The following is a 14,259-nucleotide window of genomic DNA, read 5'->3' as shown; positions in this document are numbered from 1 at the left end:
GATTGTATAATCGAGAATATACATTTCATTTCGAATATTAGAATGTAAAGTTCAAAATATAACTTTTTATATTTCAAAATATAAAAACGGTATTCTAAATAGAATTCAAAATGTATTTTTATTTTATATTTCAGAATATACAATTTAAAGCCAGAAAAAAAATTATATTTTGGGTTCTTCTGTGTATATTTGGAACTCCATTTTTTATTTGTCTTTCTTAACCACAGTGAGATAATAGTTGCTGTCTTGACTTTTTTAAGGGTTTTCTTCTATTTCATGTATTTAGAAACTGAGAAACTAGTCAGTGTTACAATTTTTAATTCCATCTTCTTACTAAAACAATGTATAATCGAACTATATACGGATATACAAGTTTTTAAAAATAAGAAAATCAAATTATATGACAAATTACATTAAAACTTAGTTTTCGTTGAAGTGACAAATCAAATTACTCTCCATATATTTTACACGAATTTTGAATCTAATTCATTGTTTAAAGAATTTGAGAATAAATTATACATATATAAATTAACGAAATGCTGTAGACAAGAGTCCGTTATTTAAGCCTTTTTTAACTATTTTTTTAATTTGTTTCGTTTAACTTTTCAAAATAATCTTAACAAAAAAAAATCTCATTATAATTATAAGTTATTTAAAACCATATATCCAAAAATCAGTTTTTCTAAATAAATAATTTTTCCTAGTGTCAACAACATGAACAGCTTCATTCTTTTTAATTCTCTCTCTCTCTATATATTATGTATTTATATCAAGGAATCTTTCATTTAATGTATAAAAATTATTTTTCTATTTTACTTTTAATAATATCTTAAATTCTGAAGTATATTGCAATCAATATTAAATGATGATATTTATTACATATCATAAAAATAGTATATTGGTGGAGTATCATTGGATATTATTGTTGTAAATATAATAAATAAAATATAAAAATGAAAACTAAGATAAATATTAAATTATTAAAATGAAATAGAAAGATAGAAAACAGGAAAACAAAATGGACACTGCTTTTGTTTTCCAGGAATTTATTAGTGTTACAGAAGATTTGGCAAACAATATGTTTTTTGTGGAAGTGAGGCACCAGATAAATGACAGACTAAAATAGAGCATTGATGGAAATTGATAGAGTATAAATTGGTTTTGATGGAAGAAAAAATTGGGAGTTTCGTTTCATTTGATAGATGTTTCGTATCTCTCCCCTTTCCTCAATGCTCTTCCCAAAATTGAATAATTCTTAAGTGAAGAGTTAGCACACCCAGCACACCCAGAACACGCTACTGTTGATTTGGTAACACACCATAACACACAATCTCTCTCTCTCTATATTCATTTCTTTATTCTTCTGTTTCCTTATCAACCACGAAAACCAATACCAAAACAATTAAGCAAACCCCTTTTCTTTTTAATTCATTTCTCTTACTCATCATCACAATTTTATTATTTTCATTTCGTTCCAAGATTCCTCCCCTCTTTCAAATTCAGGTATTTAAGATCGCCACAATTTTTTGTGTTTTACATTGCAGCTTATTATTCTCGGTTTCAATTGAGAAGAAAAGAGTTTATTTTATTTTTTAATTATTATCGGTAAATTACACACTTTTAGGGTTTATGAAATTTCTGTTGGTATTCCTTTCTGAAGTTACTCTGTTATTGAAATTCAGTTTTTTTGTGGCTCTTGTAACTGGGGTTAGGGAAATCAGGGGAATTAGCCCTTGCGTTTGTGTATATCAGCATCTGAAAAGACGTAATGCTTGTGATGTGGGTTATGGAAACAATAGGGAGCTCTAGCTGGTGTGATGCATGGAAATTGAAATTCATGGAGTTTTATTGTGAACATTGATGATGGTAATATTCTTTAACTTGATTGTTGTGTGCTCTGATAAAGGGTCCTTTTTTGACTTGTAGGCTTGAACTATATAGTAAAGAGGCATACTAATGTCTTCAAGATCGTTGAGGAGAAGACTCCATCACGGGGATGTCGATGGCAAAAGGAAGGAGCATTTTGATTCTTCCGGATTAGATTCTTTGAGTGAGCCCTTGCTGGCAGATGATGATTATACTGAGAATAAGAAGGTGAGGGAACTATTTGGGGGGCGGGGATATTTTGAATTCATTTTTACATGTATATACATTTTGTGATGCTTTTCCTTCGTCTTACAGATATGTACTCTTGAAGATCTATGGGATGACGAGAGGAAGAGGGCGCAGTTTCATTGGACATTCATATTCTCAAACATCATTGCGCAATGGGCTCAGTGGTTAGGTATGTGGTGGATGACTGTTTTGGACCTTTCAGATACAATTAAGCTTGATAGTATCACTAATTGAGTAGTAGGCTGTTTCACTAATGTTAGCATAGAGCAATACTTGACTACTTTTTCATCATAAGTGTTTTCATTAGCTGCAACTAGCCTAATGATGTTATGTTCATTTTTTCCTTTGCGGAAATTGTCTTCTAGTGCATACGTTGACTGATCCATGTTTACCAAACATTCTCAGAGGGGAGCTCTGCATTTAACGTTAAACATGATTCTTGTGGTATAGTTTACACATTTTGTGCGAAGTGTTAGTTTACATTTTTCTAACCAGTGGTAATTATGGGGAACCAATGCTTTTGGCATTGTTCAAGTGAAGAATTCAATGATTTTTTTCCCTTGAGGTCTTTCATTTATATTGGTAACTAAAGGATCAGTCATTGAGCTGTGAACTTTTCGTACTGAAGCATTTTTGAAGGATCTTCTAAGTATTAGTTAACTTAAGTGATGGAGATAGATGATTGATACCAGGTTAGTTATTGAGTTTTGGGGCAGAATCACATGGTGATGGGATCACTACATGTGAGGTTTGAAATGTAAAGCCTAGTGATAATGGGAAACAATGCTTGGGATATTTCGTTTTTTGAAATACACGAACTTTCTATCAGAGGACTGCTTATATTTATTCATTTCATGTATTTTTTTTACACTTTTGAAAAAATATGAACCTATGCTGGAAGTAGTAAACATTTGGATTTCATGTATTATTATCTGTATGCTTTCCTCATTTCTGACTGGTGTACAAATGGGCATACAAGATATGCAGCATGTCATGATTTTAACAGCGATTTTTTTGTGACCTTTAAGCTTATTTGATTCATATTGTCTTTGCAGCAAATGTTGTACTAGGATCTGGATCTATTATTGGACGTCTTTTGTCTTTTCCTTATTCTGCCTTAAATTTGCCAAACAATAGGATTCTTCCTCCATCACTAAGTCCTCTGCAGGTATGTCTAATGAAATCTCATCTGTAATTCTTCTGTTCTTGCTTATGCCAAATCAAGTACCAAATTCTAATTTAAGTCTTTGACAAATGAATTCATACAAATAATTTTAAAATTTGTATTTCCTATAATATAAATGTCCTGAAATACAGTTGATCTAAATTATGAATTTTGATCAATCAAATCAAATCTCCTGAATCTACCACCCCTCTTTTATGAATGAAATGATGCTAGATAAATTCTGATAATGTAATCAAGAATGCGATTGTATATTTATGCGGGATTTAGTTTAATATTACTGCATGGTTTCTTGAATGTTTTCTGTAAGGCATAAGTGGGAAGTCAATATTTCTTCAAAATTTGATATTTATTTCGTTGAATTATAAATGCTAACTTTGAAATTTGAAGACGTGTCCTCCTCCTATTGTAAATGTGTTTACTCAAACATCTGATCTGTGGAGATATTTTGTTTTGTTTTGTGGAGCTTCTGTAGCCCTTTTAACTGATATGATTGTAGTTGAGGTATTTGTTTGTTTGCTGCTGTTTTTGAGAATATTATTATATGCTATATATTGGTAGTTATTGTTTATAGCTTCTGGCTGCCTTCTTTTCTTGTTTATAGCAATTCATAGTTATTATTTAACATGTATTTCTTTTTCAGGAAGAAAGAGTGAGACACCTACGCCAACGGCTTGAAGTTCCTTTTGATGGTTCTAAGGCTGAGCACCAAGTATTTAAATAATTCATTTTCTGTTTAAATTTTCATATCACTTTACTGACATTTGCTACTATATCCTACATCACATCTGTTTTATTTTTAACTTGTTTTTTATTCTGTTGTTATCTTCTTGTGTATGTTTTGATATAATGAAGCTGATTTTCTATTTTGTTCTGCAATCTGCATGCATGCTTGATACGTGATCTTATTGTGTTTGAACTGGAATATGAGCATGGCAATTTCTTTCATGCTTGCACATGAAGATAGATAAAATTTAAAATTAAATTGCCTCATATGAATGAGCTGAAATGTGTACAAGCACAATGACTATTTGTTGCATGTCTGTAGTATAGTATAGGTATCTAATCTACCCATAGGATTTTCTAAGAATGTACAATATAAGTAGTCAATAGAATATGTAATATACTTTTTCTTATACTGACAGTAGGATGCCATTTCAATCTTTTTTGGTTGCAGGATGCACTTAAACAACTGTGGAAATTAGCTTACCCTAACAGGGAGCTTCCTTCACTTAAATCAGAACTTTGGAAGGAAATGGGATGGCAAGGTTCAGACCCTTCAACGGATTTTAGGTGTGTGATAAAAAACAACGCCTTATACTTTTAAGGAGAGGGGTTGGGAACTTGGGTATGGATAGGGTTTTATTAAGCAACAAGTCAGACTCAAAATATTATCTCAGATTGTCAATGCTTTACTGGTTTACAACAGTAAATGAGTGGTAACATTTTGACCCTCTCATCCACTCTGTTGATTTCTGTAATAATCAGGGGGCTAACGCTCCTTTTAGGTTTTGTACTTCTAAATGTTTGATAGTTCGATTTTGGATTTTGAGGGGTAGTTTATTGTGTACCTCTGGGATTAACGTGTTCTTATGGTATGAGTAAGGTTTTTTTTTTTTTTTTTTTTTTTTCAGAAAAATATATCCTGAAAGACAATTTTTTGACAAGATATTTCTCAACCATAATCTTGATCTTCCAACAACAGTTTCTTTGAAGTATCTGATCTTTAGACAATCGATTGCATATTCTTTGTATTTTGGGGAATTGAACTTGGAATCATGGTCTGCACTGCAGGGGCGGAGGATTTATTTCATTAGAGAATCTCATCTTCTTCGCAAAGACGTATCCAGTAAGTTTCTTAAATTGCATTTGCATTCATGCATACACAGCCCGTGCTTAAGGAGTTGGTAAATATTTGTTACTGAATTTTCATTATATTATATTTAAAGTTATAATTTGCTTACTGATTTTTCTCTCAAGGCCAAATTCTATCCCTATCCTTGTAAAGAGAATGCTTTACTTTATATAACCTTGGTTGTACTCTTCTATCTACTTGTGCACGATAGAAATTGGCCCATAATTTATCAACTTTGATTCAGAAATTACCAGATTGCTAAATAATGTCCCATTGTGATTTAGAAAGTAAGTTATTATATGTATATAGAAAGCCTTTTTTTTGCCTAGGGAGGAGGGAGCTTTAAAATCCTGCAGATCCATATACATTGCTTCTGTTTTCAAGCTTAGATATTTTCTTTTTCTGAGAAAATATTTTGTAAAAAGAGGTGTGAAAATTTCAGGGGGGATGATAAGATATCCCTGTGAAAGGAGAAACTAAAAGAAAATAGAAAAATACTAGATGAGATTGGCTTTCACAATGAGTTGTTTCCTTAGTTGCTGGTTTATCTGCAGTCAATACTCTTTACTGGCTAAAATTGGAACAAAATAAGCTATCAGAAAATAAGAGCCTAGTAATTTAAAAAAAAAAAATTAAGTCCAGCATAGCTATCGAATCTCTCTCTCTGGTGTGTGTGTGTGTGTGTGTAAATCAGAGTGATGTTTCCTTAAAAAAAATCTCTCTAGAAGAAGACCAAAGACAGGCCACCCATACATAAACACAAATCTAAGCATGTGCTAGTTATTTTCTATGAAAAAAAAAAACAGAGACATATACGTGCATTGCTTTTAACAATTATTTTTCCAGATGTTCTTGAAAGAATAATGAAAAAGTCACTGTAGTTTAAAGTAGGGGTGACAAAACAATCTATTTATCTAGATTTATTTAATTTCAGATGTTCACAAATATTATTTTTGAGAATTCTTTCAAAAGTATATTTTTAATTTTTAGAATAAAATGTATTATTTTATGGAGCCATGAAAATAATTTCTTAATGGATTAAATTTTTATCAAATGGATCAGATTTTTAAATTAAATTTTTAATGGACTAATTATTTTTTCATCCGCTCAATTATAATTCAAAATAAAATTTATCCGAAACTATTGACCAAGAAATGAATATGTCATTTTACTGTGAAAGTAGCCTTCTGAAAATGCAAAAATGGAAATTGGTACCTTGTTCTTCTGAATTAAGCCTCATACTTTTTTGTGTTTTGTTAAATTATTAGTCTACCCCTCTTAACACTTCCCTTTTTCACCCCACTTTATCTTCTACTTACTTTCCCTGGACTTTTTCTTCTACAAGCATTACTCTTTTTTGTCCTCCACACTCCAGGCACTCCCTCATTCTCCTTTTCTCTACTATAAGCATTGCTCTTCCACATTTTACTCCTTTTTTTCATCAAAGCCAATGCTAGTAAAATTATATACATGTTGCTGTTTCTGAATTAGAGTAACAAATTACTCCCGTACTTGTAAACATTCGAATTTTTTTATTTTAGAAATTCCTAACTGACATATAAGAAATATTTATGTAAATTTATTCTTGATGACTACACTGCTACCGGTGTACCAACTTTTCCTTGTGTTTCTGGTTTGGAATTTCTTGCAATTATATAAATTTTCAATATACTATTGATAAAGTCGTTTTTTCCCCACTGCATTTCTGCTTTCATGGCTTTATACGAAGCAGAAGTTGATTATATATTCATTGTGCACAATTATGTATGTTTTCTGCATTACAACAATGGTTTGAAAGCGGCACGTATAGACAATGTGTTGCATACTTCAATGAGTAGAATGGTTTTGGTTAATTAAGCTCGCTTCTACCTGTCGCTGTCATAGGATTCATTCCAGCGATTATTGAATAAACAAGATGGAATCAGAGCAGACTGGGAATATCCGTTTGCAGTAGCTGGAATCAACATTTCTTTCATGTTGGCTAAAATGCTGGATCTTCAAGCAGGTAACATATTCTCTTAAGAAGAAATTCGGTGTTCGGTTGTAATTTGACACATTTAATATTTATTTTAGGGGTTTCCTTGTTTGCACTTAGTGTTGATTTTTGTTTCTTACTCAGTCAGATACATCATATATGTAAACTCTTCTGATTCAACTATTTTCCTTGCAGGGAATCCATCTTCTTTGTCCGGAATCTGTTTTCTCAAATTGCTTGAAGAGGATGAAATGGCATTTGATAACCTTTTTTGTGTTGCTTTTCAAATGATGGATGCTCAGTGGCTAGCGAAGCGGGCGACATATATGGAATTTAATGTAATGTAGCATTGAATTTTATCTGTTCATTTCTTAATTATTTTTATTACTCTCTGATAATCTTGATTCATTTATAATTTTTTTTTTTTTTCACTAGGATGTTTTGAAGTTCACCAGAGCGCAATTAGAGCGCGAGCTTGCTTTAGAAGACATCTCCAGCGTTAAAGATTTACCTGCTTACAGCATGTTGAGATGATTGATAATTGTGATTTAGTTCCAACATTTCTCTGTTTTTCTTTTAAGATGAAATGTGTCTAAAGCATTTGCCACTTTATCTGTATACAGAAACGTGAAAATGAAGTATTGCAAATATCAGATAAATCTTTTTTTATCGATTTCCGCCATGCTTGTATTTAAGCGTATGTATTAGCATGTAGGAAGTTCTTCATAAAATTTCTGCTCCCAATAATTACCATAATTCAACTGTATGAGTGCCGGAATATATATTTTTAAAAATACATTGAAGTCTGAATTATGTTATCGTCGTCTTATTGTCACAAGATAATATATGATTATCGTGAAACTATTATAAGTACAGGGATCGAGTAAAGTGATATATTGAGAGATAAAAGAATTTTAAAACTTAGATCTAATTCTATCATCTTTATCATCTTCTAAATATTTTTATGTGGAGATTGGCTTTGTTTGGATTAAAGGAGAGTGGAAGAGAGAAAGAAGAAAAATGGTGTTAAATTAAGAAAAATTGTGAAGAAATGAGGGAGTATAATATATAATATAAACCTTTGATTTAGTTAATCATTGCTCTCTTATTTATTTTACAATAATTTTTCATTTGTTGCTCTCTTATCTTTTTATAATAATTATTTTCATTTGATATCACTCATTTCATCTTTATCCCTATTATCACCTTGGTGTCACCATTGTCTTATTACGAGGGCAACCCTATATGAAAATTGGTTAATGCGTAACGCAAAGTCAAGAACGAACTTGGTTTTGTTAAATAAACTTAAATTAGGATGATTTGTAATTTCATTGAGACTTATTTTTTAATCCTGTTACTAGTTTTAGCTTTAAAAATTTGGTTCTTGTTACTATTTTTAACTTTACATATTTGATTCATATTACTCTTTTTATACTCGTTCCATTATGGTTACTGATTTTATTCTTGGCCCTGTGCCTATTTAAGACCTGCCCACATTTATCAATAAAATACACAAGAATTACAGAATACATTAAATTGATGGCTTAAATTGATGCATTAAGAAATACGTAAGTTAAAGACAAATCGACTCTGTACCTATTCTACAAATGGGTCGACTTTGTACCTATTCTATAAAGATTATTGGTAAATTTTAGCAATAATCATTTTAGATATTTTAGAATGGTATCAGTGTAGATTAATATCTTTGGTACATCAATCCATCTAAAGAAATAAAAATAAGAAATTGTTATTACTAAGGCAATAAATAAATAAATAAAGAAGAAACACCTAAAATAAATTAAATTAAAAACACATAAACTTTTACACATTGATTATTATAATGCAAAAATGTGTCATTTTACATGCGTAAGCAAAGCAAAGTCTACTCTTTCCACATCCCAAAGAAAAGATAATATAGTCTATAAATGATAGTGGATGTTGTAATGTAACCCTCCCTCCTTTTCTACATTTATAATAGCCACATTAATTTTACAATAATTTAAAGTAACCTATGTAAAAAAAGTTTATACAATACTGATGGACTCGGATATTCCTGAAAACTTTTCTGGTCTTTTAAATTTTTTAATTTTTTTACTTCCAAAACCTGATAAAATTGCCAATTTAAAATACTATATTTTAACCCGTTTTCAACAAATAGCTACGTTTAACGAACCACATGTGGACGATCAAATTACGACCGTTACTGGAAAGTGAAAAGTATTCTTTTTCTAATTTATTTCTTCACCTAAAAGTAAAGCCACATGAATTGAAAGAGAAAGTAATCTAATCTACTTCCATTTGAACACCTCCATATTTTTATATTTCAACACCTTTTATGATTCAGATACACAACTCAATAGAAAATTATAAATAATGACAGATACTTTAAATAAACAATAAACAATGGGCAATTGGAATATATACCTAACACTGAAGAAGAAGAAGAAGGAAAAAGAAATGTTCTTTGATAAAAGGTTAACAAATAACCATCAAATAAAGATCAATTACTCCTTTAGCTGCAGTAAACCAGTGAAAGAAATAACAGATAAAAGTATGAAACTAGTTATCTGATCCAATTGTTTCGTGATCAGGTTCAACTTTAGACCACCTATTAATTCGTATACGGGCTATCGTTACCTGCATGGGAACATAATGATTTCATGATGTTTTATATATAATTTAAACTCACGAAAGAAAATATAATAATTGAGTAAACATTACAGAACAATAGAGAAAAAAATACCTGTTCATCCCAATTAGTTCTGTAGGTTAATATAATTAGAACTATAGTTTGAATCAGTGTCCCAAACAACATTCCAATCCAAACACCCTACAACAAAGGTTGTCGAATGAATAATATAGGAATCAAGTGAAATTTGAAAATGATACAAGAAAAATACTATACAAGTCTTACCTTAACTTGCAAGTGGAAAACATTACCAAGTAATATTCCAAAAGGAATACCTATTATGTAATAACATCCTATGTTCACATATGCTACGGTGCTCTGCCACCCTGCTCCAATAGCCACCCCTGTTCAAATCAAATCATTTCATATCTTTCAGACTTGTTCAATTGATAAACAAATTTACTTAGTCATGTAAAAACACAACAGGATTAAAAAATCTTGAATAAATTCTTCAAACCAAGATAACACAAGTTATGAAGCATACCTGAGAGCACTGGTTGAACACTGTTCAGTAACAAAGAAAATGCCAACAAAGGTGACAAATCCCCAACAGCAATAGCTACGTCTTCGCTTGTTGTAAATACATAGGCTATTTTTTCTCTTAAAAGTAAGAAAATTGTAAACAAGATTAACCCAATTGAAAAGGATGTAAGCACCGTCACAACTATAGAAAAGATTGCAGCTTTGGAGCTTCCTTTTCCAAGCTCGTTTGCCACGCGAACACTGCCAATGAAGAAAGATTAAGTTAATATTCGTTTAATTTGTACTTTAGAAAGAAAAGAATTTTCACTACTCATTACCTTACGGCAGCCATGAAACCAAGTGATATCATCATTTCCCATCCATTGACGTTGATGCTGTAAAAAAAAAAAAATTTCGTACATTCAGTTTAATAATTTTGGAAAAAAGTGTGCTTTCATTTCTCATCTTCAAATAATGTAATGTGGGGCAATGCAAAAGGAATATACCATATAGATAGAGCATCGATTTGAACCTCTGCGTTTTCCATGTTACCCGTTAACAGAACCAATATTGTGTTGTACCAGAGCTCAAGACTGTAAATTATACAGTAGAACAAAGTTAGAAATACTAAAATCTTTGCTTTGTACATTAATCATGAAGAAAATCGAAATCAGTTTAAATAATTAGCTGATAGAGAAGAAAGCTCACCATAGCATGGCACCGGCAGAAAGGGACATCTTGACAACAGGCCAGAGGTCTTTGAATGCCAGAAAGGAGAAACCTTTCCATGTATCAGAGCACCATCCGCATGTCACAAATATGATTTGACCAACGTTGGGAATCCAGTATGCCAAAATTGTTGAAAACATTGCACCAGTAATCCCGAGCTTCAGATTCATTGTCAAAAGCCAGGAGAGAAACACATGAATCACTATCGCAAAAGCTGCCAAGAATGCAATGATGACGTTCTTGCTTTGAGATTGCAGAAACATTTGGGTGGTGAAAGAGAAAATGAAAGAAAACATGACAGGAATTGCCCAGAGAGAAATGGTTCCTGCAACATGTGCTATGCTCTCATCTTGGCCTAAAAGTATCAAAATTGGGCTTGTGAAGACGAACACAGGAACAAGAACAAGTGCAGTCACGAACAAAACTATCCATGATCTTTGAAGATACACTCCCATCATGCTATATTCTTTTGCCCCAAATGCTTGTCCACAAAGTGTTGACAATGCACTCGCCATTCCTAACTGAAATTGTCAGTTCACAGACACAAATAATTATTGTGTTATTCTCTTGTGGCTGCAGTTGATATAGCATGAAATACTTTATCATTGGATAAGTGCAAAAATTTTTGAAGGAAGATGAAGATTTGTACATACCAGAACACCATTGGCAAAGCGAATGAGAACAGTGAAGACAAGGGCAAAAGCAGCAAGTTCCCTTGGGCCAATATGACCAACAAAAGCTTGACTTATAACATTGAGACCGAAGGATGAGAACCTGGTGAATATGGCTGGTGCTGCCACTATCCACATCACTTTGCTCTCTTTCCACACCCTCTTCCCCAACGATGATTCATCTTCTTTTTCTTGCTCTGAGGTTACTGCTCTGTTCAGCAATTTCTGCTTTAGATTCTCCTCCATTTTCCCAGTTTTTGATGGGGGCTTATGATCAAAGACAACAAGAGTTTTAGCCTATTTTTTTATAGAAAAAGAGAGAGGGAATTCCACAGAGACTAAAACACTGAACAGAACAGAGTGAAGAAGTTTTGTTTATATCCGCGAGGAAGGCACGAGGAAGAAGAATTGTTCGTTCGCTAAATATTTTAAGTGTAAAAAGTAATTGAGTGAGTGATCATTATTATATACTCTCAAAACTGGACACAATCATTAAGAAATAGGTTTTCTTTTTCCACAATCGACTCGTTTAAAAGTAAAGTTTCTTGGATGAACTTGTAAGAACATTACGTATCAGAGTAGGTCTCTTTATTTGAAAATTTGATTTTCACAATGTAAAATACCCTCATTCGTGTTGAAAAATAGCCTCAATTCAATATTTGGAAACTCGATATATATTTTTTTTTATCTTTGTCCATTTTCATTAATTTTTAGTTAAGACTTTTAATAAAGTAACGTCTATACTCTTAAAAAAACTTTTAATAAAGATCATTTTACAAAATATCTTGAGTGCAAATATTTAGACAAGTTGTTGATCTAAAACCATAGAGTTAAAGCTTAGATCTTTTTGGCACCACGATTGTCTAGTATTAAAAAATGAAACATATATGACAACTTATAGATCAAGGAAAGTTTTAATAGGATCATATACTCTTCGAAACAAAATTTAAAACTGCAGCAGCACTGGTGTTAAGCTCTGGTTGCAAGAGAGGTCCACTAACCAATGCTGGATTTATTGTTTAGCAATTTTTATCTACCATTGTTGAGGATTAATTTCATGTTGAATTGAGTCGGTATATGAGGCATTAGATTGCTTTTTTTATGATGTTAATCCTTCACAGTTCACCTTGTGTTTGTTTTGATGACGGATGTATTGATTAGAATGACTGTTGGCATGCTCTGTTCTGCATTAAAATAACTCGTTCTTCTTTTGACTCAGCTATTGCTAGTAGACCTTGTCTGATAAAGGAAAGTCAGGCATCAAGGATGAACTTCAGAAGCTTGTATCAGAATTTGATGACATTGTATTTAAGAATGTGCTTATTTGTGGAGTATCTCCTTCCGAGGATGCTTCCTAGCCTAGGACATAGATAAGGAGTCTGCAATCATAGCAAATGTTGATTACTAAATTAAAATTATTACTTTGCTTCCATTGTTACCATTTCTTATTTTAGAGTAGTTGAGTTTTTGGTAGTATATCAGTGGGATTTTGTTACTGCCTGATAACTGAAATTTGGATATCAGAAGATTATGTCGAAACAAAAATAATGTGGCATGTGTCCTTTACTCTATGAACGACAAGCAATTGGTTTGTTTTACCTTGAGTGATAGTCTTCCGTTTTAAATAAAATATAGTGTATGAACATTAAGTAAACAAACAATTTACTCGATGCGATCGAGTAGGCAATAGAGCTGACCACGAGCTTCTATTCACATTCCATTTGGTTGATAATTTGGGTTAAATAATTCCTCAAAAGAAAATTATATAGGGGCGTGTGCAATTGGTTCAAAAGAAATCAGGAGACATTTTTTTTTTATAAAAAAATTTGTGATATTCCATTAGATTTTGTGACATTCAATTCAATTTTTTTTCATTTTTTAGAAGACAATGAAATCTGGTCATATTTAATTCATATTTTAAAACTCTACATATTCAATTTTTATTTAAATTGTCCCATTTTTTATGGATTATTTTGGTGATATAAATATTGTTATAAATGATTTTATCTAAATATGTGAAACTATGCTATTTTCATATTCTCTTTCTAAATATTAACAAAAAAATGAAGGCACAAGAGTAAGACGTAAACTAGGAACAAACAAGGAATCCGAGAAAAGCAAAACTGAAAAATTTATTAATGGCAAGAGAGAGAAATTCAGTCGTTAAAGACGAGAGAAAGAGAGAGAAAAAAAAATATTAAAAACAAAAATATTATTTTCTCTCCCTCAGTCAAAGAGAGAAAGAGATGAGTATGCACATGCGCAAAGAGGACAAAGAAAAAAAATATAGACTTTTTGCAAAATTGTAATGAAATGGATTTGATTCATATAAAGTGGAAACCAAATTGAGCTTTTTTTTTTAAAAGGTGAAACAAAGTTGATACTAATCCTTAAATTTGGAAACCAATTAAGCTTTTAAAAAATGTACTATATCTACCTAAATTATGATAATATTTATTTTTAAAAAGAATATTTTGATATGTAAAAATAATTACATTTTTAATAAATGCAATCAAGAAAAGAAAATTTTACCAAATGTATTAAATGGTGTGGTGAATTGTTCATTCTATCACATGAAAT

The 14,259-nt window shown here is 31.4% G+C and overlaps 2 protein-coding genes across 3 annotated transcripts; one reads left to right on the top strand and one right to left on the bottom strand.

Moving 5' to 3' along the window:
- The first annotated feature begins 1,098 nt into the window (after positions 1–1,098).
- Positions 1,099–7,805, top strand: LOC124824861 (ELMO/CED-12 family protein). Of its 2 annotated transcripts, none has more exons than XM_088116366.1 (10): positions 1,099–1,309; positions 1,927–2,094; positions 2,182–2,284; positions 3,171–3,283; positions 3,942–4,010; positions 4,476–4,591; positions 5,093–5,147; positions 7,038–7,158; positions 7,324–7,466; positions 7,564–7,805. In XM_088116366.1, exons 2-10 carry the CDS (start codon positions 1,957–1,959, stop codon positions 7,660–7,662), a joined length of 957 nt encoding a protein of 318 aa, XP_087972492.1. In that variant the 5' UTR covers positions 1,099–1,309; positions 1,927–1,956; the 3' UTR covers positions 7,663–7,805. The 2 variants fall into 2 exon arrangements, with proteins under 2 accessions (XP_087972492.1, XP_087972493.1); XM_088116367.1 differs by lacking the exon at positions 1,099–1,309 and adding an exon at positions 1,375–1,503.
- Positions 7,806–9,572: 1,767 nt separating this feature from the next.
- On the bottom strand, positions 9,573–12,171 carry LOC124824860 (protein DETOXIFICATION 21-like). The gene is made up of 8 exons (XM_088116616.1): positions 11,662–12,171; positions 10,988–11,529; positions 10,786–10,872; positions 10,618–10,674; positions 10,302–10,540; positions 10,043–10,161; positions 9,872–9,958; positions 9,573–9,765 (listed from the first exon to the last, which is right to left on the bottom strand). Exons 1-8 carry the CDS (start codon positions 11,923–11,925, stop codon positions 9,688–9,690), a joined length of 1,473 nt encoding a protein of 490 aa, XP_087972742.1. The 5' UTR covers positions 11,926–12,171; the 3' UTR covers positions 9,573–9,687.
- Positions 12,172–14,259: the final 2,088 nt, after the last annotated feature.

This window comes from Vigna umbellata, chromosome 5 (genome assembly GCF_029865625.1).
Source record: "Vigna umbellata cultivar VRB3 chromosome 5, Vumbellata_1.0, whole genome shotgun sequence".
NCBI classification, from domain to species: Eukaryota; Viridiplantae; Streptophyta; class Magnoliopsida; order Fabales; family Fabaceae; genus Vigna; species Vigna umbellata.
Note: the sequence above shows the minus strand (reverse complement) of the source record. Positions and strands in the feature narration are given on the sequence as shown.

Excerpts from the sequence above, each read along its gene's own strand:
- LOC124824861 (XM_088116366.1), top strand. The coding sequence starts at position 1,957 with ATGTCTTCAAGATCGTTGAGGAGAAGACTCCATCACGGGGATGTCGAT. Across the intron at positions 2,285-3,170 it reads GCAATGGGCTCAGTGGTTAG|CAAATGTTGTACTAGGATCT; the intron begins GTATGTGGTGGA and ends TTGTCTTTGCAG. Across the intron at positions 3,284-3,941 it reads CATCACTAAGTCCTCTGCAG|GAAGAAAGAGTGAGACACCT; the intron begins GTATGTCTAATG and ends TTTCTTTTTCAG.
- LOC124824860 (XM_088116616.1), bottom strand. The coding sequence starts at position 11,925 with ATGGAGGAGAATCTAAAGCAGAAATTGCTGAACAGAGCAGTAACCTCA. Across the intron at positions 11,530-11,661 it reads GCTTTGCCAATGGTGTTCTG|TTAGGAATGGCGAGTGCATT; the intron begins GTATGTACAAAT and ends TGACAATTTCAG. Across the intron at positions 10,162-10,301 it reads TGTTCAACCAGTGCTCTCAG|GGGTGGCTATTGGAGCAGGG; the intron begins GTATGCTTCATA and ends TGATTTGAACAG.